The 23412-nt window shown below is 40.5% G+C and overlaps 1 protein-coding gene across 4 annotated transcripts in view; it reads left to right on the forward strand.

Annotated features, from left to right (window-relative positions):
* The window catches only part of Ddx6 (DEAD-box helicase 6), a 36754-nt gene extending 13714 nt beyond the window's left edge, over positions 1-23040 (forward strand). For all 4 annotated transcript variants that reach the window (XM_059267721.1, XM_059267719.1, XM_059267723.1 and 1 more), the window contains exons 5-14: positions 6494-6623; positions 7374-7520; positions 9641-9735; positions 11278-11400; positions 13465-13593; positions 15016-15132; positions 16501-16564; positions 18691-18792; positions 20329-20511; positions 21994-23040. In XM_059267721.1, coding sequence (XP_059123704.1) covers positions 6494-6623; positions 7374-7520; positions 9641-9735; positions 11278-11400; positions 13465-13593; positions 15016-15132; positions 16501-16564; positions 18691-18792; positions 20329-20504 — 1083 coding nt within the window. In that variant the 3' untranslated portion in view covers positions 20505-20511; positions 21994-23040. The remainder of the gene's footprint in view (positions 1-6493; positions 6624-7373; positions 7521-9640; positions 9736-11277; positions 11401-13464; positions 13594-15015; positions 15133-16500; positions 16565-18690; positions 18793-20328; positions 20512-21993) is intronic.
* Positions 23041-23412: the final 372 nt, after the last annotated feature.

Below are 23412 nucleotides of genomic sequence, written 5' to 3' on the forward strand. Positions count from 1 at the left end.
AAGAATGAAATTCTCTGTCTTCAAGTCCAGCATTTCTTTATTGTTGTCACTATAACAAGTTTGGATTTGTTTCTCTTTTTGGTTTTGGTTTTGTTTCTGGTTTTTTTGTTGTTGTTTTTGTTTTTTGTTTTTTTTGTTTTTTTCGAGACAAGGTTTCTCTGTGTAGCTTTGGAGCCTGTCCTGGAACTTGCTCTGTAGACCAGGCTGGCCTCGAACTCAGAGAGATCCTCTTGCCTCTGTCTCCCGAGTGCTGGGACTAATACCTAGCTGAAGTTAAGATTCTTAATCAGGATTTGAGAGGAAGCATTTACTCCAAATGCAGATAGATGGGCATTTTGAACTTTGTGGATGCTACTCTATTCTGAAGCATCACTTAATATTAGAGAATTGGGAATTGTACTATTCTTTAATTGTAGCAATAGGACACTAACAGGCTCTAACTTAAGGAATATCAGGAACTCAAGATGAAGGAGAAGATGAACTCATAAAACTTCATTTGTTTGTTTATTTATATTTTATGTGCATTGGTGTTTTGCCACGGGTGTTGGGTCCCCTGGAACTGAAGTTACAGACAGTTGTGAACTGCCATATGAGTGCTTGGAATTGAGTCCTAGTTCTCTGGAAGAGCTGAGCCATTTCTCCAGCCCCCAATGCATACCCTTTAAAGAACTTTGTAGCCAGGCATTGAGAAACCCTCAATACCAACTATCTTAACTTTTTATTTGTGTTTTTGCAATGTGGGGAATGGGTTATATCCCCAACCTCAGTCTTAATTTTTTTTTTAATGCTGTGGAATCAAGTAGTGTGTGGGTAGCCTGTTAAAAACTGCAGCCTGTGGTAATAATGGCAGCTTCTGATACAACAGAAGATTAACAAAATAAACTCAAAGCAGGAAGAAGGCAATAAGACCAGAAGGCAATCCCAACTCTCAAGAGGATCAGAAGTTCACAGTCATCCACAGCTACATAAGGAGGCCAAATTCACGGCTTTTCTTGTTGACTACTGTGTATAGTAAGCAGACATTAATGCTGTCTGTGAAACTAAACCCAAAGCATTATCATCTGATGCCTGTGACTTGGATTGTAGGTAGAAAATATATCATTAAGGACTAGGGATGTAGGGAGCTTGCTTAGCATGTCTGAAAAGCCTTGGGTTTATGACCAGTGTCACATAAACCGGGTGGCCTGACACTGTCAGCCAGGTCTAGTGCTACATGCTTGCAATCCCAACACTCAAGAGGATCAGAAGTTCATGCCATCCACAGCTACATCAGGAGGCCAGCTGGGCTACATGTGATCCTGTCTCTAAAAGAAAGAAAAAAAAATATGGTAGGGGATGGAAATCATGGCTGTTTGTGACTTATTCTGTAATAATTTTAAAACCATAGAGCTATTTCTTTTGGTAATTGATATAGGCATAGATCAATGGTTGTGACTCTGTATTTTCCTGGCTTTTGTTTGTTTTTAGTTTTAAAAATTAGAAGTTCTGTATTTCCTTTTAACATGTAAGTATGTAGTTTAAATATATTTAACTGTCCGTTGCAGTTTAATTCCAAACGAGAGAGGTGAATGGACTTTCCTTACTCTGTTTTATCACTTTGAACAGGACACTTGTCACTGAACTTTTTTTTTTCAGCATTTTGTTTTTTTTTGTTGAGATAGTGTCTTAATAGCCCAGGGTACCTCAAGCTCATGGCAGTCCTCCTATCTCTGCCTCCTGAGTACTGGGATTAAAGTTTTGAACCACCGGGCTGGAGAGATGGCTCAGAGGTTAAGAGCACTGCTTGTTCTTCCAAAGGTCCTGAGTTCAATTCCCAGCAACCACATGGTGGCTCACAACCATCTGTAATGAGATCTGGTGCCCTCTTCTGGCTTGCAGGGATATGTGCAGGCAGAACACTGTATACATAATAAATAAATAAATCTTTAAAAAAAAAAAAAAAAAAGGCGTGCGACGCCACCGCCTGGCATCAATTGCATTTAAAAAAAAAAAAAAAAAGTTTTGAACCACCATGAGTAACTTTTTTTTTTTTTTTAGCTTTTAGGGTTTGCTAGAAATACTCCTGATAGTGGGCTGTGGAGGTGTGTGCCCTTGTAAACTCAGTAGCCTGGGTTTCATGATAGCCTGGGGTACATAGTAACATAACAACTGTCTTAAAGAAAAGCCTGTTGGTAGAGCTCAGTGATGAATGCTTTCCTTGTGTGCACCAGGCACTGTGTGTCAAGTGAAGAAAAGCCACCTCCACCTAGGGTTTTAGCGTGTAGTTCTGGCTGGCCATAAACTCAGAGATCCTCCTGCTTCTGCCTCGGTGCTGGGATTAAAGATGTACACCACCACCATGCCACACCTCCATGCCCACCCCCATGAATTCTGTTTCTTAGCCTTTATCAACAAGTATGAGTAGGAATTCTGTCTTTTTTTACAGTGGCATGGTGTATTATGCTAAAGGATAGCTCATTTTTTTTTCTAATTTCATTTATTATTGTGAATGTGAGCATATGGCTGCCATGACACACATGTGGAGGTCAAAAGGCAGCCTTTAGGAGTTGGCTCTTTCCATGTATGTTCAAAGTCAACAGGCAAGAACTTTGACCCACCCCAGCCAGCCCTGTCTCACTGGACACTGTATTTCTTTTTATTTTATTTTATTTTATTTTGGACACAAGGTTTCTCTGTGTAGCTTTGGAACCTGCCTGGATCATGCTCTGTAGACCAGGCTGGCCTAGAACTCACAGAGATCTACCTGCCCCTACCTCCTGAGCACTGGTATTAAAGGCATGTGCCACCACCACCTGGCTAATCTTTTTATTTTTAATTTCTAAAATTTTTATTTGTGTGTTTGTGAGAGAGTGTGTGTGTGCATACTTTCCATGGCACACATGGAAATCAGAGGACATGTTTTGGGTATGGGACTCAAGTCAGCAGGGTTACACATGCAAAAGATAAAAATCTGTTTTTAAGAAACAAACAGAGCCGGGCGGTGGTGGCGCACGCCTTTAATCCCAGCACTCGGGAGGCAGAGCCAGGCGGATCTCTGTGAGTTCGAGGCCAGCCTGGTCTACAAAGTGAGTTCCAGGAAAGGCGCAAAACTACAGAGAAACCCTGTCTCGAAAAACCAAAAAACAAACAAACAGAACTGTTCAGTATTTGTATTCTCAGAAATACTATACAAGTGATCTGTCATCATTTAAGATATGGTTTAATTTTTATTTTAGTAATGATTAATGAAAACTTTCTGTGTTTTGAAAGGGGCTCTTCCCCTTTTTTTGTAGAAGAGTTTGAAGAAAAGCTGTCATTTAAAAATATTTCTCACTTTTCTGAATTACTCAGAAGAGCATAATTTACCATTTTTCTTTGTTCTGTATCCTTGTGGATAGGGAGAGTTCGAGACAGGGTTTCTCTGTGTAGCCCTGGCTGTCTGGAACTCGCTCTGTAAACCAGGCTGGCCTTGAACTCCGAGATCCGCCTGCCTCTGGAGTGCTGGGATTAAAGGTGTGCACCACCACCACCTGGCTTCCACTTTTCTCTGAAGCCTCTCTGTTCCCCCTGTGGCTGACTTTTTAAATTCCATGGCCCTTTTCCTCCTTTCTCCCAGTAGTTGCTGAGGTTCACGACTGGCCTACTCGGGGTTTGTGTTTAAACTTAACAAACTGTCCTTGAGCTTTACTTTAAAAAGTGGTCATATGTATATATTTGTTTCTTTCTTTTCTCTCTCTCTCTTTCTTGGGCTGTGACTCAGTAGAGTGCCTGCTCAGCCTGCTTGGATGTGCCCCTCCCACCCCCCCACCTCAAAGAATTGAGCCTGCTCAATGGTTCTGGAGCTCCAAATTCAAAATATTGTTTTTGAATAAAAGGCCAAATATAGTAATTTGCTAATTATACCAAATATATTTTATATTATCTAAATTGAGAATAACCATCTCTATATGGCTTTTGGAGGGGAGGGAGCAAAGGGTCGCCTGTAGCCAAGGCTGGCCTCTTAACCTGCTACGTAGCACAAAACGACCCTAAAATTCTGATCCTCCTTATCTCCATTTCCCTGCTTTCCTCCTGGGATCCAGGGATGGGTCGGCAGGCTTGTACAGTAAGGGCTCGTCCTGACTTTTCTGAGCCTGTTAAGTTATAAAATAAACTCTTAATTTACTCTAGGAATTGTCAGGGGTTGGGGTGAGGCTAAAGGCTCTGAAAACAAAATACAATTTTCTAAAACATTGTCTTTGAACTATTTCACTGAGTTTGGCAGCTCATGCCTGTAATCTTAGTACTCAAGGCGCTGAGGCAACAGGCTCCCCAAGAGTTTGAGACCAGCCAGGACTAGAGACTGAGAGAATCCATATGAAAGAGACAAATCAGGGGGCATTGAGTGTTTCTCACGCTTTGACTTTTTGAGATGAGTAAGGGAACAGAAGCTTTTGTAAGGAAAACAAGTCTCTTTTCTCCCACGTGTGAAGGGTTCTATGCCTAAATATGTCTAGCTTCCACTATTTTTTAGTAACCTTGTCTTTTTCTAGTGTTTCTAGTGTTTCTAGTGTTTGTCTCTGAAGTGCAATGATGTTGAGCCATTATATGAAGCTTGGGGATAAGAAATGAGAGTGTTTTACGTGGTTAGCTGACTTGTAATGTCAGTTTTGAGGGTGGCAGAACATAGTTGTTGTTTCTTTTGAGACTGGGTTTCTCTGTGTAACAGCTCTGGCTTTCCTGGAAGTCACTCTGTAGACCAGGCTGGCCTTGAACTCACAGAGATCTGACTGCCTCTATCTCCTGAGTGCTGGCATTAAAGGCGTCCGCCGCCACCATTTTTTAAATTTAATTACTAGATTATTACATAGATATTTGCCTTAAGAAAATTATAGAGAATTTTTTTTCTGAATTTTAAAAACTTTGGTTTTTATGGAGCTGGAGAGAGATGGTTAATGATTAAGAGCGCTTGCTCTTGCAGTGGACCTCAGTTGGGTTCCCAGTACCTACCTCAGTGACTCATAACTGCCTATAACTCCACCTCCAGGGACTTGGACACTCTCTTCTGCAGGGACACACACACAGAGACACACATACACACATAATTTAAATTTTGTTTTTAGTTTAGTTATTTTTACATGAACACTTTCTAACCACCTTGTCTTACAATACTCTTGTCAAACTTAGAGCTCATTAAGTGACAAGTTTGTGAGCAGGTTGTTTGTAGGGAATCTGTAGCTGAACAGTGGGGTCTGTCTTAATTTGTGCCTATTTCCCTTTCAGTTTCTATGTGTGTGCTTAGTTTTCAGTCACTTGGTTATCCTTTACTGTGTTCCAGGTAATAAGTGTTATTTTTGTTGTGGTTATTGAAAACGGACATGACACAGTAAGCTCAAAAGTGAAAGTGAGGCGAGCAGTGGGGGCGCATCCTTTAATCCCAGCGCTGGGAGGCAGAGGCTGGCGGATCTCTATGAGTTCAGGGCCAGCCTGGGCTACAGCGCGAGATCCAGGACAGCCAGGGCTATAACATGGAGAAACCCTGTCTTGAAAAACCAAAACAAGAAAATGAAGTTTCACTTCAGTGATGCGTCTTCAGTTGAACATGATTCAGGACGAAGAAGTTGGGAAAGACACTGGAGGTTGATAAAATAAAAAATAAGTGCCTCCTAGGACCCAGGGATAAATGTTTTTAGGTTACTGCTATATTTCTATTTCGTGTAAGGAGAAGCTGTCTAATCTACAATTTTTTTCTTGCTTTGGGTTTTGTTTTTTTGTTTTCTTTGTTTGGGTTTTTGTTTTTTGGGTTTGTTTGTTTGTTTGTTTGTGCTTTTGTACTGAGCATTGAACCAAAGACCTTGCAAATGGCTAACCATGCATTCAGTCACTACATCTCCAGTCCAGTTTTTTTCCTGGCTTTACTGGCCTGAAAATAGCATATGCTATATACTCTTTCCTTGGAGTTGTTGGTGTGATTTTTTCACACAGGCTCTTAAATAAGTCAAACTGGTCTTCACCTCCTGCCCCTCCTGCCCACTGGATTACAGGCGTGAGCTACTGTGTCTGGCTCTTTGTTTCAGGTCTGTTACAGCTCTTTGAGATCTCCTTTTCCTCTGTTACTTTCTTTGTATACACATACAGGCACTCTGTTTTTTGTTTGATTTTTGAGACAGAATCTTTCTCTGCATAGAGAGACTGTCTATGGCTGTCAGGACCAGGCTGGCCTTGAACTCTGATCTGCCTACCTCTGCCTGTGGCATGAGAGGTGTGTACCACCAAGCCTACCTCACTTGCCCTTTCTGTTACTCTGGGATTAAACTCAGAATATTTTCTGTGAACAGTTTTGGCAAATTTTTGGTTCATAATGGTGTTAATGATCACTGCTAATCCACTTGGGTCTTTGCCGTTCATGTAAAATCTGAACAGTACACTTGAAAGCAGTATGGAGAAGGGTATTTATTCTTCAGTGTAACTTAGAGAAGAATCTGGTTATGGATTGCATTTATTCACAAGTAATTTTTCCGTTGCCTTGTTTTAGGAGGAGAGCATTCCCATCGCTTTATCTGGTAGGGATATCTTAGCTAGAGCAAAAAATGGAACAGGCAAAAGCGGTGCCTACCTCATTCCCTTACTTGAGCGGCTGGACCTGAAGAAGGACACTATTCAAGGTTAGTTGGACAGAGTGTGTGAGAGAGAAACTGTCTGGTTACACTTGGAGCGTTGTAGGTTTTACTCTTGGTCCAAATTTATGCAATCCAGACTTGTTACAGACTTTATTCTGTTCTTACAGTATTTGGCCTAATTGTCTAAAAGTGATCCCAACTTTTAAAGGGGATTTCCCACTTTCAGGGTACTTTTATATGGCACACAGTTGAGAATATCCATGTGTGATAAGAAAAGTAAGTTTTATTGCCCTCTAGTTAAGAAAACTGAATTGTTGAGAGGTTAAATGAGTTGTTATTGCTTATGGCCTATGAAACTGAATTCCCTTGTGGGAGCTGTGTAAGCAGGGCTCCTTGTAGAAACACTAAGTGCTTCTGTTGTAAAGGCTTGAGCTTTGGGAGTTTTAAGAGCTTAGACGATGGAAGAGAAGCAAATTTCTATAGTTTTCTCTGGATTCATTTCCTATAATTAAGATTTCACCTCTAAAGCTTTCTTAAATTTTCCAACTTTAAGTTTATAATTATCTCACTTTACTTTCATATGATGTAAGTAGAATCTGAGCAGGAGGCATTTACTATAGTTTAGTGAATCTCTTCTGTCAAATGTAGTTTAAGACTCTTAGAAATATTGTCTTATGTTATGCCTGCGTGATTAGACTTAATACCCCAGTGAAACTATTATTATAGCTTCTTAAGCTTCTAAAATATGACATGTTCTTCCTCCCCCCCCCCCCCCCCTTCTTGGGTATTTTCTAGCTATGGTGATTGTTCCCACTAGAGAACTTGCTCTCCAGGTCAGTCAGATTTGCATCCAGGTCAGCAAACATATGGGAGGGGCCAAAGTGATGGCGACCACAGGAGGAACCAACTTACGGGATGACATAATGAGGCTTGATGACACAGGTAGGGACGGCTAACGTATCAGCACTCTGACCAATTGCAGTCACAAGTGCCTCTTGTTGACTGATGTTTTAGATGCGTTTTTAATTATGTGGGTGTAGGGGGTGGTTGTGCACACATGTGTGCAGGTGCCCAGTGGGGAAGGCACTGAATTCCCTGGGGCTAGAGTTACAGGCAGTTGTGCACCACCTGATGTAGGTGCTGGGAATTGAGCTTGAATTCTTTGGAAGAGCAGTACAGACTCTTAACCATCTCTAGCCCCCAAGTGTTTTCTTTTAGAAAATAACTAAAAAATATTTTTAAGAATTAACAGTGGGGAGGCTGGAGAGATGGCTCAGAGGTTAAGAGCACTGCTTGTTCTTCCAAAGGTCCTGAGTTCAATTCCCAGCAACCACATGGTGGCTCACAACCATCTGTAATGAGATCTGGTGCCCTCTTCTGGCCTGCAGGGATACACACAAACAGAATACTGTATACATAATAAATAAATCTTTTAAAAAAAAAAAAAAAGAATTAACAGTGGGGCCCAGTGGTGGTGGCACACGCCCTTAATCCCAGCTCTCGGGAGGCAGAACCAGGTGGATCTCTGTGAGTGGTCTACAGAGCGAGTTCCAGGACAACCAGGGCTACACAGAGAAACCCTGTCTCAAAAACCAAAAAATAAAAATAAAAGTTAACAGTGGGACTAAGGGTGGCTCAGTTGGTAAAACACTTGCCTAGCATATACAAAGCCCTGGGTGTTCCTGTCCGCAGCACCAAATAAACTGGATTTGGTGGCATGTGCCTGTAATCCTAGCACTAGGGAAATGAAAACAAGAGGATCAAAAGTCAAAAGTTGAAGGACATCCTCGCCTACATAGTGAGTTCGAGGCCAGCCCAGAGCACATGATGCCCCGTCATAACAAAACAAGGAATCCAGGATCAGAAGTGCTGCAGTAGAAAATGAACAGTGGAAAAACATTTCTTTGAAGAGAAATAAATGGATAACTAAAAAGGATACTTACCTTTATTAGTATTTTCAGGTTTTGTTTTTGAGATAGTATCTCTATGTAGACCTGGCTGTCCTAGAACTTGCTATGTAGACCAGGCTGTTCTTAAACCTCAAACTCCCAAAGATCTGCCTGCCTTTGCCTCCTGAAAGCTGGGATTAAATATTTTTTAGTATTCTTTAATTTGGTTCAAAGTACTGAATTTATATTAAAATTGTTCTAATTTTCAAGGCTAAGAAGTATTAGTTATCAATAATGCACATTTGTGGAAAGTAGGCTGTGTTATAACATGAGTGTGCAATATACATGGCAGAATATTTCAGATTATGGATTTCTGTTTTCAAGTAACTGGGTAAATAGGCTATACACACACACACAACATTTTTGTGTGTGTATACATACACACATAGAAAGTTGTTTACTCTGGTGTGGTTTGTAGTACTCAAAAAGAAGGTAAATTTAAATATTTTGGGAGATTGGCTAAATACAGTGAGGTATAGCCTGAGTGTTGTTTCACAGAGTAAGTAAAGAATGACTGACTTGTATTCAGTTTTCATGAAAGGCTCTCCATGGTATAATGCTGAGTGTAAAAGAGTCAACAAAATGGCAAGAGCACATTTAAAATCAAGTATGGTCAGAATATTAATATGTATTATTTATTATTTGGTTAACTTGGCTATATTTTTTAATTGTACAGTTTTTGTTTTTAGTAGCCATTCTGTTTTCCCTTTAAAACAGTCTGAGCAATATTGCCTAGATTGAAGGCCTGTCTTTTGTATGGGAAACCCTGTGGTCTGGCTGTTATTTCTTGCAGATTATCGTAAGACAAAAGCTGTATGCCGCTTAGTTGGAATTGGTGATTTGGGAAACTAGCCTACTCAATGTAGAAATGAAACAAATATTATCTAGCTGTCATGGGGTGAAATGGGAATATACAGCCCAAAACACATCTTTTTAACCTTTTTGTATTAATTTGTATCTCCATAAACAGTGTTTAGAATGATAAATACATACTATAAAATTATGTAGATTTTGTGTGTGTGTGTGTGTGTGTGTGTGTGTGTGTTGTGTGCAAGATAAAATTAATAAGAATGTATGTTTCCTGAATCTCTTTTTCCTGTAAATCTCGTGTAGTACATGTGGTGATCGCTACCCCTGGCAGAATCCTGGATCTTATCAAGAAAGGAGTAGCAAAGGTTGACCATGTCCAGATGATAGTATTGGATGAGGTAAGTTTCTTCATTTAAAAGGACTTTTCTGTGCTATCAGAAGCTTTGCTTACAGTTTTCAATGAATAAAGCAAAAGCTGTTTTTGTTTGACCTTTCAGTAAACATATCCAGATATTTATGTTACCAAATAACCAAGCCAAGTTCATTTTAAGTCTTCCTATTCAGTGATACATTTTAAAAGCATGTAAGGCCTATCAACCCTTTTTTTAATCTGCTACTTGATATTGTTCGCTCTTTTTGAAATTTGTTGTCTCTTTAGGTTATAACCTAATATAAATTCCTTTTAAGAACTTAGTTAACTGAGGCCAGGTATTTCACCTGAGAGGCAGAGTCACATGGGTCTCTTGAGTTGGAGGTCAGCTGGTCCACACAGCAGGTTTCAGGCCAGTCAGGGCTACATAGTGAGGCCCAGTCTTAAAAATAAAAACTTACTCAACTGTGTGTCTCTTGGATCTAGCAGTGCTTTATGCATGTAGCTTGTCAGTATTAATGTTTTGGAATATTTTCCTGTTTGGTTTGTTTTAGATTACTGACTGACTAATGAGGAATAGGACCAAATATTATGTCAACATTAAGTACATCGTAACATGCTTTTACTTATTTTTTACAGTCTGATAAAGTCAAGGTGTCTTAGAAAGTTGTTATGGGCCGGGCGGTGGTGGCGCACGCCTTTAATCCCAGCACTCGGGAGGCAGAGCCAGGCGGATCTCTGTGAGTTCGAGGCCAGCCTGGGCTACCAAATGAGTCCCAGGAAAGGCGCAAAGCTACACAGAGAAACCCTGTCTCAAAAAAAAAAAAAGAAAAAAAGAAAGTTGTTATGGGATGTAGACAGCCTGTTTGCAGTTTCAGCCCAAATGGTTGGAATTCAGAACCTGGTTTGGTTTGGTTTTGTAAACTATGACCACGCCAGCTCTTATAAACAAAAACATTTAGTTGGGCTGGCTTAGAGTTTTCAGAGGTTCAGACCATGATCATCATGTTAGGACACGGTGGTGTGCAGGCAGACATGGTGCTGGAGAAGTAGCTGAAAGTTCTGCATCTTGCACAGGCAACAGGAAGTGGTCTGTCTCAGTGGGCGTGGCTTGGGCATGTATGAGACCTCAAAGTCCATCCCCACAGTGACACACTTCCTCTAATAAGACTACACCTACTCCAACAAAGCCACACCTCCTAATAGTGCCACTCCCTCTGGGGATCATTTTCTTTATTATTTTAATAATTTTCTTTAGGTAGGGATTATAGCCTCCTCTCTCTCTCTGTTTTAAGACAGTTTCATTGTGTAGCCCAGACTGACCTCAAACTCTCAGTTCTTCTACCTCAGCCACTTGGGAACTGGGATTACAAGCATATGCTACCATACTTGGCTCCTTTTCTCCTGAATTACTGAGGATTTGTCTAGGTAACCTTGGATACTGTATGTATTAAAGAATTTATGTTCATAGCCAGGAACAGCCTGTAGGTTGTGGTTTGCCCTTTGTTTATATGCTAACCAAAACTTTTAATGCCTTACTCATTAAAATTGCCTTTTCTTTGTATTACAGGCAGATAAGTTGTTGTCACAGGATTTTGTGCAGATTATGGAGGATATTATTCTCACACTACCTAAAAATAGGCAGATTTTACTATATTCCGCTACTTTCCCTCTTAGTGTACAAAAGTTCATGGTAAGTATTAAATCTGTGCTTGGAATCTGTGTGGTCATGATAGTTAGGAGTGTGTGCTTTTACCCGTAATTATATCTTATTATCAGAGTGTATGCTTTATGCTATTTCAGGATTTTCTTTTCATGTGGTCAGTAAAGATTGGTTCATGGCCAGGCGGTGGTGGCGCACACCTTTAATCCCAGCACTCGGGAGGCAGAGCCAGGCGGATCTCTGTGAGTTCGAGGCCAGCCTGGGCTACCAAGTGAGTTCCAGGAAAGGCGCAAAGCTACATAGAGAAACTCTGTCTCGAAAAACCAAAAAAAAAAAAAAAAAAAAAAAAAAAAGATTGGTTCATGGATTTATTATAATTGGGGGTAGCTGAAGTTTTCCTGTGTCGCAGCCTATTGGCAGTCGTGACAAATCTCTCCCACTTGCATTCTCCGAGTAAACACACAGAGACTCATATTACTTATAAACTGTAGGGCCTTGGCAGGCTGCTTGCTATCTGTTCTTATATCTTAAATTAACCCATTTCTATTAATCTATAAGTTGCCACATGGCTCGTGGCTTACTGGTATCTTACATGTTGTTACTCATGGTGGCGGCTGGCAGCGTCTCCAACTCAGCCTTCTTCCACCCCGCCTTCTCCTCCCTCTTTGTCCCGCCTACACTATCCTTCCTGCCTGGCTGCTGGCCAATTGGCGTTTTATTTATCAATTAATCATAGCAACATATATTCACAGCATACTGGACATCCCACAAACAATTGAGTTTTTGTTTTATTTTTGAGACAAGGTCTCACTATGTAGCCCTGGCCAGGAGGCTAGCTTCCAACTCACAGAGGTCTGACTCCCCCTTCTAAGTGCTAGGATTAAAAGTATGTGCAACCACATCTGGCTCATATTTTTTTTTTTAATTAAATAAACTGGATCTCCATGAGTTCAAAGCCAGCCTGGTGTTCCAGCCATTCAGTGCTACATAGTATCATAGACATTCTCTCTCTCTTTTCTTTTTTCTTTTTTTGGTTTTGGTTTTGGTTTGTTTGTTTGGTTTTGGTTTTTTTAAGACAAGGTTTCTCAGGCCGGGCGGTGGTGGCGCACGCCTTTAATCCCAGCACTCGGGAGGCAGAGCCAGGCGGATCTCTGTGAGTTCGAGGCCAGCCTGGACTACCAAGTGAGTTCCAGGAAAGGTGCAAAGCTACACAGAGAAACCCTGTCTCGAAAAACCAAAAAAAAAAAAAAAAAAAAAAAGACAAGGTTTCTCTATGTAGCCCTGGCTGTCCTAGAACTCACTCCAGACCAGGCTGGCCTTGTACTCAGATCTGCCTGTATCTGCCTCCTGAGTGCTGGGGTTAAAGGTGTGATTCACTATGGCCTGGCTGTGAGACTCTGCCTCAGAGAGAGAAAGAGAGATCTAATTTTATTTATTTAGTTCTTCATGCCAAGGTGACATATTCCATAGATGCTGGGTAAATCTTGTACACAAAACATGTCCTGGGAACTACCTCTGTGGTCATGGTTATCTTCCTGTCTCAGCCTTCTGCATGGTCAGGCATGTACAACTACACCCATCTCTAACATAGTTACATTTTGAATCTGAGATCTACCATTTTAGGTTAATTTGTTTATTTTATGAATACTTGTTTTGAAAAAAGATGCATCCATTACAGCAACACACACACACACACACACACACACACACACACACCCCAAAAAAAGATAAAAATTTAGGGTAAGAAATGAGTTCAGACACCCGGCAATGGGAGGCAGCACTCGGAGACAGAGGCAGGTGGATCTTTGAGTTCCAGGCCAACCTGGTTTACAGAATGAGTTTTAGGATAGCCAGGACCACACAGAGAAACCTTATCTCAGAAGAAAAAGAAGAAGAAAAAAGAAATTGAGTTCAGGGGTAAAGCTCTTTACCTAGCATGCCTGAAGCCTTAGGTTTAATTCCTCAATACCTCCCCACCCCACTCCCCAAAAAAAGCAAAAAAAAAAAAAAAAAAGTAATGCATGCATTTTCAATTTAATGGAGAATCCCAGTATTTACCTTAAGACTTCCTTTACTCTCCTCCCGCCCCTCCAGAATTCCCATCTGCAAAAACCCTATGAAATTAACCTGATGGAGGAACTAACTCTGAAGGGAGTGACCCAGTACTACGCATATGTAACAGAGCGCCAAAAAGTACACTGCCTCAATACGCTTTTCTCCAGGGTAAGTAGTGGGCTTTCCTGCTGAGTCTTGTCCTCCACTAATTCCCAGTAAATCAGACAGTTGTACTACTTCCCCATTATCTTCACTGTCAAAAAGTCTTAGTAGTGTTTCCTAAAGACAGCTTTGATTGGTTTAAAGTTAAAGCTGATTGACACAGGTGCTTTACTTTTATTGTTAAATAATTTACCTTTATTGCAGTTCATCCTGATTGTTTAGATTCAATCTTTGTGAATACACCTAATTGCTAAAATTATTTGTGACCTCAAAATCAGTACTGAAGGTGTTTTGGTCATTTTGTAGACAATGTGGGGGAAAAAAAATTGGTCCCCAATAAGGTCCAAGAAGAGGACAATCTGCCTTCTTGTCTTAGTTCTCACACTATAAACAAGCATCCGTTTTTCAGTCGTTGGGCCTTTTTCAAATTTTGGTGCTGTTCATGATTTCATCTAAAATGGCCCTACACTATTGCTGAAATGTGTCCTGTCCTCTTCAGCACAAGAAGGCTGACAGACTGTGTAGGGAAAATAGGTATTGGGTAAGCTTTTTGCAGTCATGCAAAATATATAAAAGTCATATAGTTTGAGACTATAGATTATTAAGTAAGACATGCTTAAAGAAGTGAAAACACGTGAAATTACATGCTTATCTATTGACAAAACATAACCAGAGGCTCACAAGTACCTAACTCTGTATTTTCACTAGAAACAGTAGTTCTTTTTATTCGTTATGTGTATGTATGAGTCTGTGTCTGGGTGGGGTTATATGCACATGAGTGCAGCTGCTGGAATGGAAGAGTCTAGAAAAGGGTATCAGAGCCCCTGGAAGTAAAGTTATAGCAGTTGTGAGTCCTAAGGGGTGTGTGTGTGTGTGTGTGTGTGTGTGTGTGTGTGTGTGTGGAGAACTGCACTTGACTCCTGCAGAAGCCGTGCATGCTCTCCCCCGCTGAACTCTCCAGCCCCAAAGCATTGGTTCTTATTTGCTGATTCGGTGTTAGCAGTGGCTTTATAGGGCATGATTTCTGTGACCACTGAGTCTGTATTTTTGTCTGGGGCAGTTAGGTGGCCCCTATCAAACACTCTGCTGCAACAAAACCAATTCCTAGCGCCAGGCGGGCAGCAGTGGTGCATGCCTTTAATCCCAGCACTCAGGAGGCAGAGCCAAGTGGGTCTTGGTGAGTTCGAGGCCAGCCTGGTCTACAGAGTGAAATCCAGGACAGGTACCAAAACTACACAGAGAAACCTTGTCTCAAAAAAACAGTTCTTATCAGCAACTGTTTACTAAATTTTTATATTTTTTTTACAACTTCCCATCTCTCTTAGGAGACTCTCAATTTTAGACTTCTTAAAGTTTTTGCTAGATAATATTTTCAAGATTGGCAAAACAAGTGTTTTTGTCTTTCTCCTACTCTTCTTTTGTGCTCAGCTTCAGATAAACCAGTCCATCATTTTCTGCAACTCCTCTCAGAGAGTTGAATTACTGGCCAAGAAGATTTCTCAGCTGGGTTATTCTTGCTTCTATATCCATGCTAAAATGAGGCAGGTGAGTGTAAATTTAGAACTTGCATAGATTTAACCCCTTCCAAAAAAAATTGTTTTAAGTGTTTATGTTTTCTTATGTTTGACGTTCCATAAATGCCTGTGTTTAAGAATATACTGCTTGGCTTAGGGTGTAGTGATAGAGCCAGGTCCTGAGTTCCAATCCCCCATACCAGGAAAAGAATGAACAAAAGAACTATTCTTTAGTAGCCTAACAACCACCCTTCATTTAAACCACCAAGTCGTAAAGAACAGTATAGAAATGGCAGATCTCTTTGTCTATGCTTGAAATCCTGGCACTTAGAGGATGTAGAGAGGAAATGAAGAATTCAGGTCATTCTCTGCTACATAGTAAGTTTGAAATTAGCCTGAGCTGCAGGAAACCCTGTGGGGAGGGGGAGGGCACAGGAAGAACACAGTGGAATTCATTCTTTCCCAGGTAGTTTCTGCATTTGTTCTGTTTAATGCAATAACCTTAATAGATAGCTCCATGTAGCCATTTAAATTAGTTAAAAGCAACTACAATTTAAAGTTTTTTTCCTCAGTCAAATTAGTACATTTCAAAGTTTCTGTTGGTTCCCTGTGGCTAATGACTCCTTTATTGGAGGATAACAATACAGACTTTTTTTTTTCTTTTTTTTTTTTTTTTTCTTTTTTTTTTTTTTTTTTTTTTTACAGAAAGTGTTGCTGTAGAATTCAATACACAGTAACTTCTCCTTACTTAGGATATCTTGAAATCATAAACAATACTAGATTGTATATGCATGTGTACTATGATATGGTTTAACTATTAACTATAATAAAAGGTTTACTAGAATAAGGGTTAGATGTCATAAGGGTTAGATGAATGTGATCTCAGCATATCTTATACCTATCCTCCTTGGGCTGACAAAATGATAAAATGCTTGCCTGATGAAATGAAGAAGACCACACAGACATAATGAGTGATGCAGTTTTTGACTGCTACAGAAAAGTTACTTGAACACTGATAACTGTGACAGTTTATCTGATAACCAAGATAGTTAAAGGACATGGGTAATGTCTATACACTGTAGATTCACTGGACACAGTGATGATTCACATCGTAGACAAAGGGGGATACAAATTGCATCACTCCTTAGAAGTGTGTCCTTTAAAACTTAGGGATTATTTCCAAAGTTTTCAGACCAAAGTTGATTATGGATAACTGAAATCAGAGAAGTTAAAAACAAGGATGAAGCTAAGCTAGTATATATGTGGTCTGTCTGTAAGCTGACTTTTTTTTTTTAATTGTAAAAAAGATACTTAGTATGAAGAACTGATTGGGTAGTGGTGGACATTTTAAGTTGTATATAAATATTACTCAAATAGTTTATCCTCCCTTTCCCCCCAGGAACATAGAAATCGTGTCTTTCATGATTTCCGAAATGGCTTATGCCGTAATCTTGTTTGCACTGGTAAGTGTTTTGTATTTCTTGGGCCACTGTTCTCTGTATTGTCTGGATTACTTTCTGTAACATAGTGAAGCCATGACATTGCAGGTCTTTTTTAAAGATTTATTTATTATGTATACAATGTTCTGTCTGCAAGCATCCCTTCAGGCCAGAAGAGGGCGCCAGATCTCATTATAGGTGCTGTTAGCCACCATGTGGTTGCTGGGAATTGAACTCAGGACCTCTGGAAGAGCAGCCAGTGCTCTTAACCTCTGAGCCATCTCTCCAGCCCAGACATTGCAGGTCTTACCTGGGCAGTCATATTATTGAGTGGTTAACTTTTTTAAATTGCAGTGAAATATTTGTCTGTTTATAGATGTATCCATTATCTTTTCCCCTGCATTTGGGAAACCCATAAAGTAGCTTATTGATGAATGTTAAAGTTGTTCATCAAATTCAGTTTACATAAGAAAATAGAAACTAGGCTGGGCAGTAGTGGCACATGACTTTAATCACAGCAATTGGGAGGCAAAGGCAGGCAGACCTAGCTCTGTAGTCTACAGAGCTAGATCCAGGACAGGCTCCAAAGCTACACAGAGAAACCCTATCTCGAAAAACCAAAAAGAAAAGAAAAAATAGAAACTGCATTTCCATCAGGCACCTCCCCCCTGTTTTTCCACTTTTAAGTAAAAAGTTGGGGCTTAGGATCTATGAGTTCAATCTCTAACGCTAAAATAAAGAAAAGGGAAGACATTGATAGTAATTAACAGTACTTATAAAATACATAAAGTACTACACTGATTAATTGGTTTTATTTATTTATTGAGTCAGGGTCTCATGTAGCCCAGGATGACTGCTTTTCTTCTCCTGAGTGCAGGGATTATGGGTATGCACCAATATGCCAAGTTTTACTGGATGCTGGGAACCAATCCTAGGGTTAGGGTTTTCTGCACGGCACTCAGTCAGCCTGCTTATGTGTGGAATGTAGAAATAGCCATATATAAAATCCTACCCGTTGGGGTGATTGAGGCAGTGTGAGGCCAGCCTGTGCTACAGATTGAGATCCTATCTCAAAAAAGCAAAGTAATAAATACAAATAAAATGCTACTTCTCCTTTAAGAAATGGTGATTTATTCAGAAAATATGGAATTAAAGCAAAGTTTGCATACCATATAATCTTCAATCTTGGAAGTACTAGGCTTTGCCATCACAGCTCAGATAGAAGCCTTAAAATAGTATACAAATGAAGGGACAGTAAAAGGAAATGTTAAAAATGCGAGTTGGTGCCAAGTGTTGTCATCAAGCACTGGGATGGAGCAGGTTGTTATTTCAGGTTCAAAGCCCACCTGGTTTGCTAGCAAATTCAAGGCCAGGCAAAGCTACAGAGTGAGTGAGGCTTGTCTTAAAAATTGAGCTTGATTGACAAGGGAGTAATGTGGAGTGTTTAATATTACTAGTTCTGGTGTTTATTAGAGTATAAAAGTCATTGCAGTTTCAGATGAGATGCTGTATTGATTGACTTTATAAACTGGGTAAGTTTGAGATGTGGAGAAAAGGGGATTTCAGGTTTGAAGACTTGGGTAAAAAATGGGCCATAAAGGTCTAACAGGGTATGGCAGTAAGTGCTTGTATTCCTAGCATGAGTTCAAGACTAGCCTGGGCCACCAGGGACCTTATCCAAAAAAGGAAAAAAAGTGACATCGTGAATGGTTTTGGAAGGGGATGCAGAAAGAGGCGAGGGGACTGGACCGACCCAGTTATGACCCTGTTTGAGGGTTTGTGATGGGTGGGCACTAGTCATCGAGATTAGTGGGTGAATGACTTCTAGAATTCCCTTTCTGAGCTATACTGAATTTGTAAGTCTCAGATTAAAAAGACAGTAGAATAAGAAAACCATTAGTTATTCAATGTAAGACTCATTTATGCAATCATCTTCCTGCATTGCTGTTCCCTAGATAGTTTTTGTGACTTTTCTTTTACAGGAACAGAAAGTTGTTTATAATAATGTATGTAATCATGGAAGAGTGCCAGTAGTAACTGAATGAAGTAATAAACACAGGATACATTAGAAATCAATGCATTGTGGTTCCAATTGTTTCAATTCAAAAATAAAATGAAAATTACTGATTTTTTTTTTTTTTTTTTTGAAGATCTGTTTACCCGAGGTATTGATATACAAGCTGTGAATGTGGTAATAAACTTTGACTTCCCAAAGCTGGCAGAGACCTATCTTCATCGTATTGGAAGATCAGGTGAGTGAACAGACATCTTGATGACAAATATAATCACTAATTTTTCTTTTGTAAAGTATAATAGCTCTGAGAGCAGTGAATTCACAGAAGTTTAGTTGTCTGATACTTTTTCATTAGTAAATCTTTGTGTCTAGAGACAAAGTTTGGCTACTTAATTAACCCAGGCTGTCCTGTAACTTAAAATGCACCTGACTCAGCCTCCTAAGTCTGATTACAGCTGTATGGTGGCTTATGTCATTCATTAAAGTTAAGCTGGAGGCCGGCAAGGTGGCTCAGTGAGTAAAGGTATTTGCGGCACAAGCCCAGTAACCTGAACTCAGTCCTGGAACTCATAGTAGAGAGAGAGCCAGCTGCCAGCACACGTGCATGCACACAACATACACATAATAATAAAATTAAAAAGTGCTTTTGAAAGTAGGCTGGCTAGATGTGGTACACTTGGGAAGAAGAAGCAGGTGATGTCTGCATCAGAGGCCAGCTGGGTTTACATACTGATCTGAGGGCAGCCAGGACTACATAATTGAGAACCAACCCCCGCTACACACCAAAAAAAAAAAGTAAACTCAAACTGACATGGTGACACATACCCTATCATCCCTGGGCTTAGGAGGCTGAGGCAGGAGGACCGTGAATAAAATTGGGGGCGGGGTTAGACTGGAGAGGTAAGAGTTGCTGTTAAAGAACCTGTAAAGCTCTTTAGTTTGATTCCCACGCCCACATCAAGTAGATAAAACCACCTGCAACTGCAGCTTGTTAACACAAAGTTAGGCTGCGTAGTATCTCACTCCCCCCCAAAGGAAAAAAAAGGTTAAAGTAATTACTTCATGCTTAATTTGAAATGGAGTACAAGAAAGCTGTGCTGATTGGATGGGGTGACATGAGTGTTCTGTTGAGTTGTGTGTTTTGAAATGGGAATACAAGAAAACTATTGATTAGATGGTGTGATGTGAGTGTGCTGTTGAGTTGTGTATTTTGAAATGGAGTACAAGAAAGCTGTGCTGATTGGATAATGTGACGTGAGTGTGCTGTTCAGTTGTATAATTTGACAGCTGTGCAAACAAACATCCATTTTGTCATTTGATGAAAATAACTTAAGTATAGCGCTATCCCTTAGTGTTTGTGTGAAATGGGTTCCAGGACCTTTGCCAGCATCCAAGTCTGGTACTTTCAGTCTCTTTAAACATGTGGTATTTGCATATAAGTGGTGCACATCTTACACATAAGGACTTCTTTGCAGTAGCTTGTGCGCTCAAGCTGACTTTGTAAGCGGTTGTTACGCTGTATTGTTCAGGGAATGGTGCCCCAGAAAAGTCGGTTCCTGTTGAGTACAGTTGATGAACCAAAGGAAAAACCATAAGTTGTTTTGTTTGTTTTTTCTGTCTTGTTTCTACCATTCAGAATGTCACCAATTGAAAATATTAATGCTGTATGTTTTGGCAAATTACAGACTTGAACATACATGTTGCTTTAACTCATTTTATTTACCACTTTTTAAATTTTTTAGCATAGTTTAAATTCATTAAACACTTTTTTTAGGTCGCTTTGGTCATCTTGGCTTAGCCATCAACTTGATCACATATGATGATCGATTCAACCTGAAAAGTATTGAGGAGCAACTGGGAACAGAAATTAAACCTATCCCAAGCAACATTGACAAGAGCCTGTATGTGGCAGAATACCACAGCGAGCCTGTAGAAGACGAGAAACCGTAACAAGCACGTATGTATCTGACCAGAGTAATCAGCACCTTCAGACGTAGGAAAGAAATAAGGTCGTCCTCCTCCTCCTCCTCCTCCTCCTCCTCCTCCTCCTCCTCCTCCTCCTCCTTCAGGAGCTATGCCCAGTGTCAGAAATAGGAATGAGAACCAAGACTCGCTTGGGTGGGGCAACCATGTCACTAGAGACTAAGCCAGTGCTGAGTATGTGGATAGGAGTGGCACCTGACACAGATTCGGTTCTCAGAATAATGAAAAGCAAAGGGCAGTGGCAGTCTCGGTATAAAAAGATTTCCTGCTCCCCTTTTTTACAAACCCTGTCCTTTTTTTTCTTTGGATGGGTGCATTAATAAATTAAGTCAAATTACCTGTAATACCTTGTTATCAAATATGTAACACATTATAGACATGTCTTTTTAAAATGCCCCTCTGGTTTCTCACATTGCATTTGTGGCTGTGCTCAGGTGTGAGGCAAAGTTTTCCTTAGAGAGAGACGCCTTGACTGGGCTTGACGCCTCACTTTGCAGTCACAGTGCAGACCTTTCATGCTGGAGATTGAACCCAAGACAGAGAGAGCACTGCACGACCACAAATTTGCAGTCCTGCAGGAAGAGGAGGGTTAACTGTTACTGTGGCTTCAGGGATCTCCCGCCATGTGCTGTTGGGAGTGCCTGCAATGCACTGGAGACTACATGTACAGTTGTGAAGTTGAGTCATTCTGGGCTACATAGCCCTGTCTCCAAAATAAAATGAAAGGCAGTTTTTGTTTGTTTTTGAGAAAGTTCAGGGAGCCAGAAGTGCCTTCAAACTCTTCATCTACTGTAGGATGGCCTTGAGAACCTGATCTTCATGCTTCCACTTCCCAAGTGCTAGGATTAAAGATGTGTAAATACCACCACACTTGACCTCTTAATTTTTATTTATTTATTTATTTATTTTTTGTTTTTGTTTTTGTTTTTCGAGACAGGGTTTCTCTGTGTAGCTTTGCGCCTTTCCTGGAACTCACTTGGTAGTCCAGGCTGGCCTCGAACTCACAGAGATCCGCCTGGCTCTGCCTCCCAAGTGCTGGGATTAAAGGCGTGCGCCACCACCGCCCGGCTGGCCTCTTAATTATTATTGTGAAGTAGACTGTCATTCATTCTTCTATCAGAATCCTAGGGCATGTGGGGAAAGTTGTTGGTTGGTTGATTTTTTTTTTTTTTTTCTCCCCCCTTTTCTTGAGACAGAGTCTGTAGCCCTAGCTCGCCTAAGACAAACTCATACCTTGGTCTCTTGACTCAGATCCTCTTGCCTTGGTCTCCTGAGTGCTTAGATTTATATGCGTGAGCCACTATATCCAGCTGAGATTCTTGCAGGGAACTAGTAGACCCCAGTAGTTTCAGGAGAAAGTACTGAAGAGAGTTTGGGAGGGGTTGTGAAAACATGTCTTTTTGTTTTAGATTGCTTTCATGGGTGTTAATTTTAAATTTCTAAACTTTTTCCATAGGCTTTGACAAACTGCAAAAGGCTCCTTGGATCTGTGACACATCATTTGGGGGGGGGGGTGCTCTTCTCTTTGTGGGTTTTTTCATCTTTATTTTGGAACTATGAAGAGTTATATGAGAGCTCAGACATTTTTCTTTTTTTTTTTAACTGGTAAAGAGAAAATGAGAAGAAGAAGAAATAGACGTTTTTTGTTCCACTTGTTTGCACTGTGTGCTGACTGAACATTCGTTGCACTAACTGCTGGTTTTTAAAGATGTTTTCTGGGGAAAGGGGACACGAAAAGAGGAAAAAGAAAAGGAGGGAGAAACCCTGAAAAGAGAAGAACCTTGGTGACCACACACACCTGTCTACAATTCTCCAATAGTTGACTCTACTGCATTTCAACTTCTCCCTGATTAGTCATCCGTTTTTTAAGCCTGAAGAGCTTATTACTTATTTGTGCGAAGTGCCTTATGCTACGAGACCATTAAGAATATCATCTTTACACACAGCCCAAGGAATCAACAAAGTCATGTTCTATTTTCTTTTCTTTTCTCTTTTTTTTCTTTGCCTGTTCATTTTTGTTTCAAGTTGAAGTCTCTTCCTGTTGTACCAGTCCTCATGCCCAGGGCCGGAAGGTGGACTAGTGATGGTAGCGCCATTTTTCTTTTCTTTATATGGAGGAGTTGATTCACAACTGCAGTCCATCCACACTGTAAATACATGTATTTAAAAAAAAAAAACAAAAACAATACCAAGTAAAATTTTCTTCTGGGCTGAGTAGACGCACCATCGTCGCTCCCAAAGGAAAGAGCAGCCTCTCACTGCAGGAGCCGTATGACAAGCCTCTGCTCTACAGCAGACCACCACCCTGGCTCTCACACCTCCATGAGCAGTGTGGCACTTGACGTGGAGACGTGTCAGAGCCTTGACCCTCTTTCCTCTGTGGCAAAGCGCGTCCCGTAGAAAATTGGATGTGTATACTTGTATAAACTTTGTAAATAAGTTTTTTTTCTGGGTTCATATATATATATATATATATATATACATATATATATATTATTTTTTTTTGGATGAAGGTTGCTGGGATTAAGGGGATTAGAGTGATTATGGGAGCAGCTAAAGATGAGAGGGGCTCAGTTTCCTGCAACACTAAATTCTAAAAAGTGCTTTGGCCTCTGACTCTAGGAAGCAGACCTCTGTGGAGCCCTGGGTTGGGAAGGGGCCCGGAAGCCCAGGAGGCACTGTCTACCACCACACTGCTCTTGTAGTGCAGAGAGCAAGGAAGATCAGAAATCTCTGATTCCTGAGAGCTTTGAGGAGCTCTGTGAGTTGGTTCTCCTGCTCTAAAAGTTTGAGGAACTTCCCAAGTTCTGCATAGGGGAACAAAGATTAATCTTCCTTGGAGTGGGAGAAGGGTATGGAGTGCAGTTTGAGAGCA

This window comes from Peromyscus eremicus, chromosome 7 (assembly GCF_949786415.1).
Source record: "Peromyscus eremicus chromosome 7, PerEre_H2_v1, whole genome shotgun sequence".
Taxonomy (NCBI): Eukaryota; Metazoa; Chordata; class Mammalia; order Rodentia; family Cricetidae; genus Peromyscus; species Peromyscus eremicus.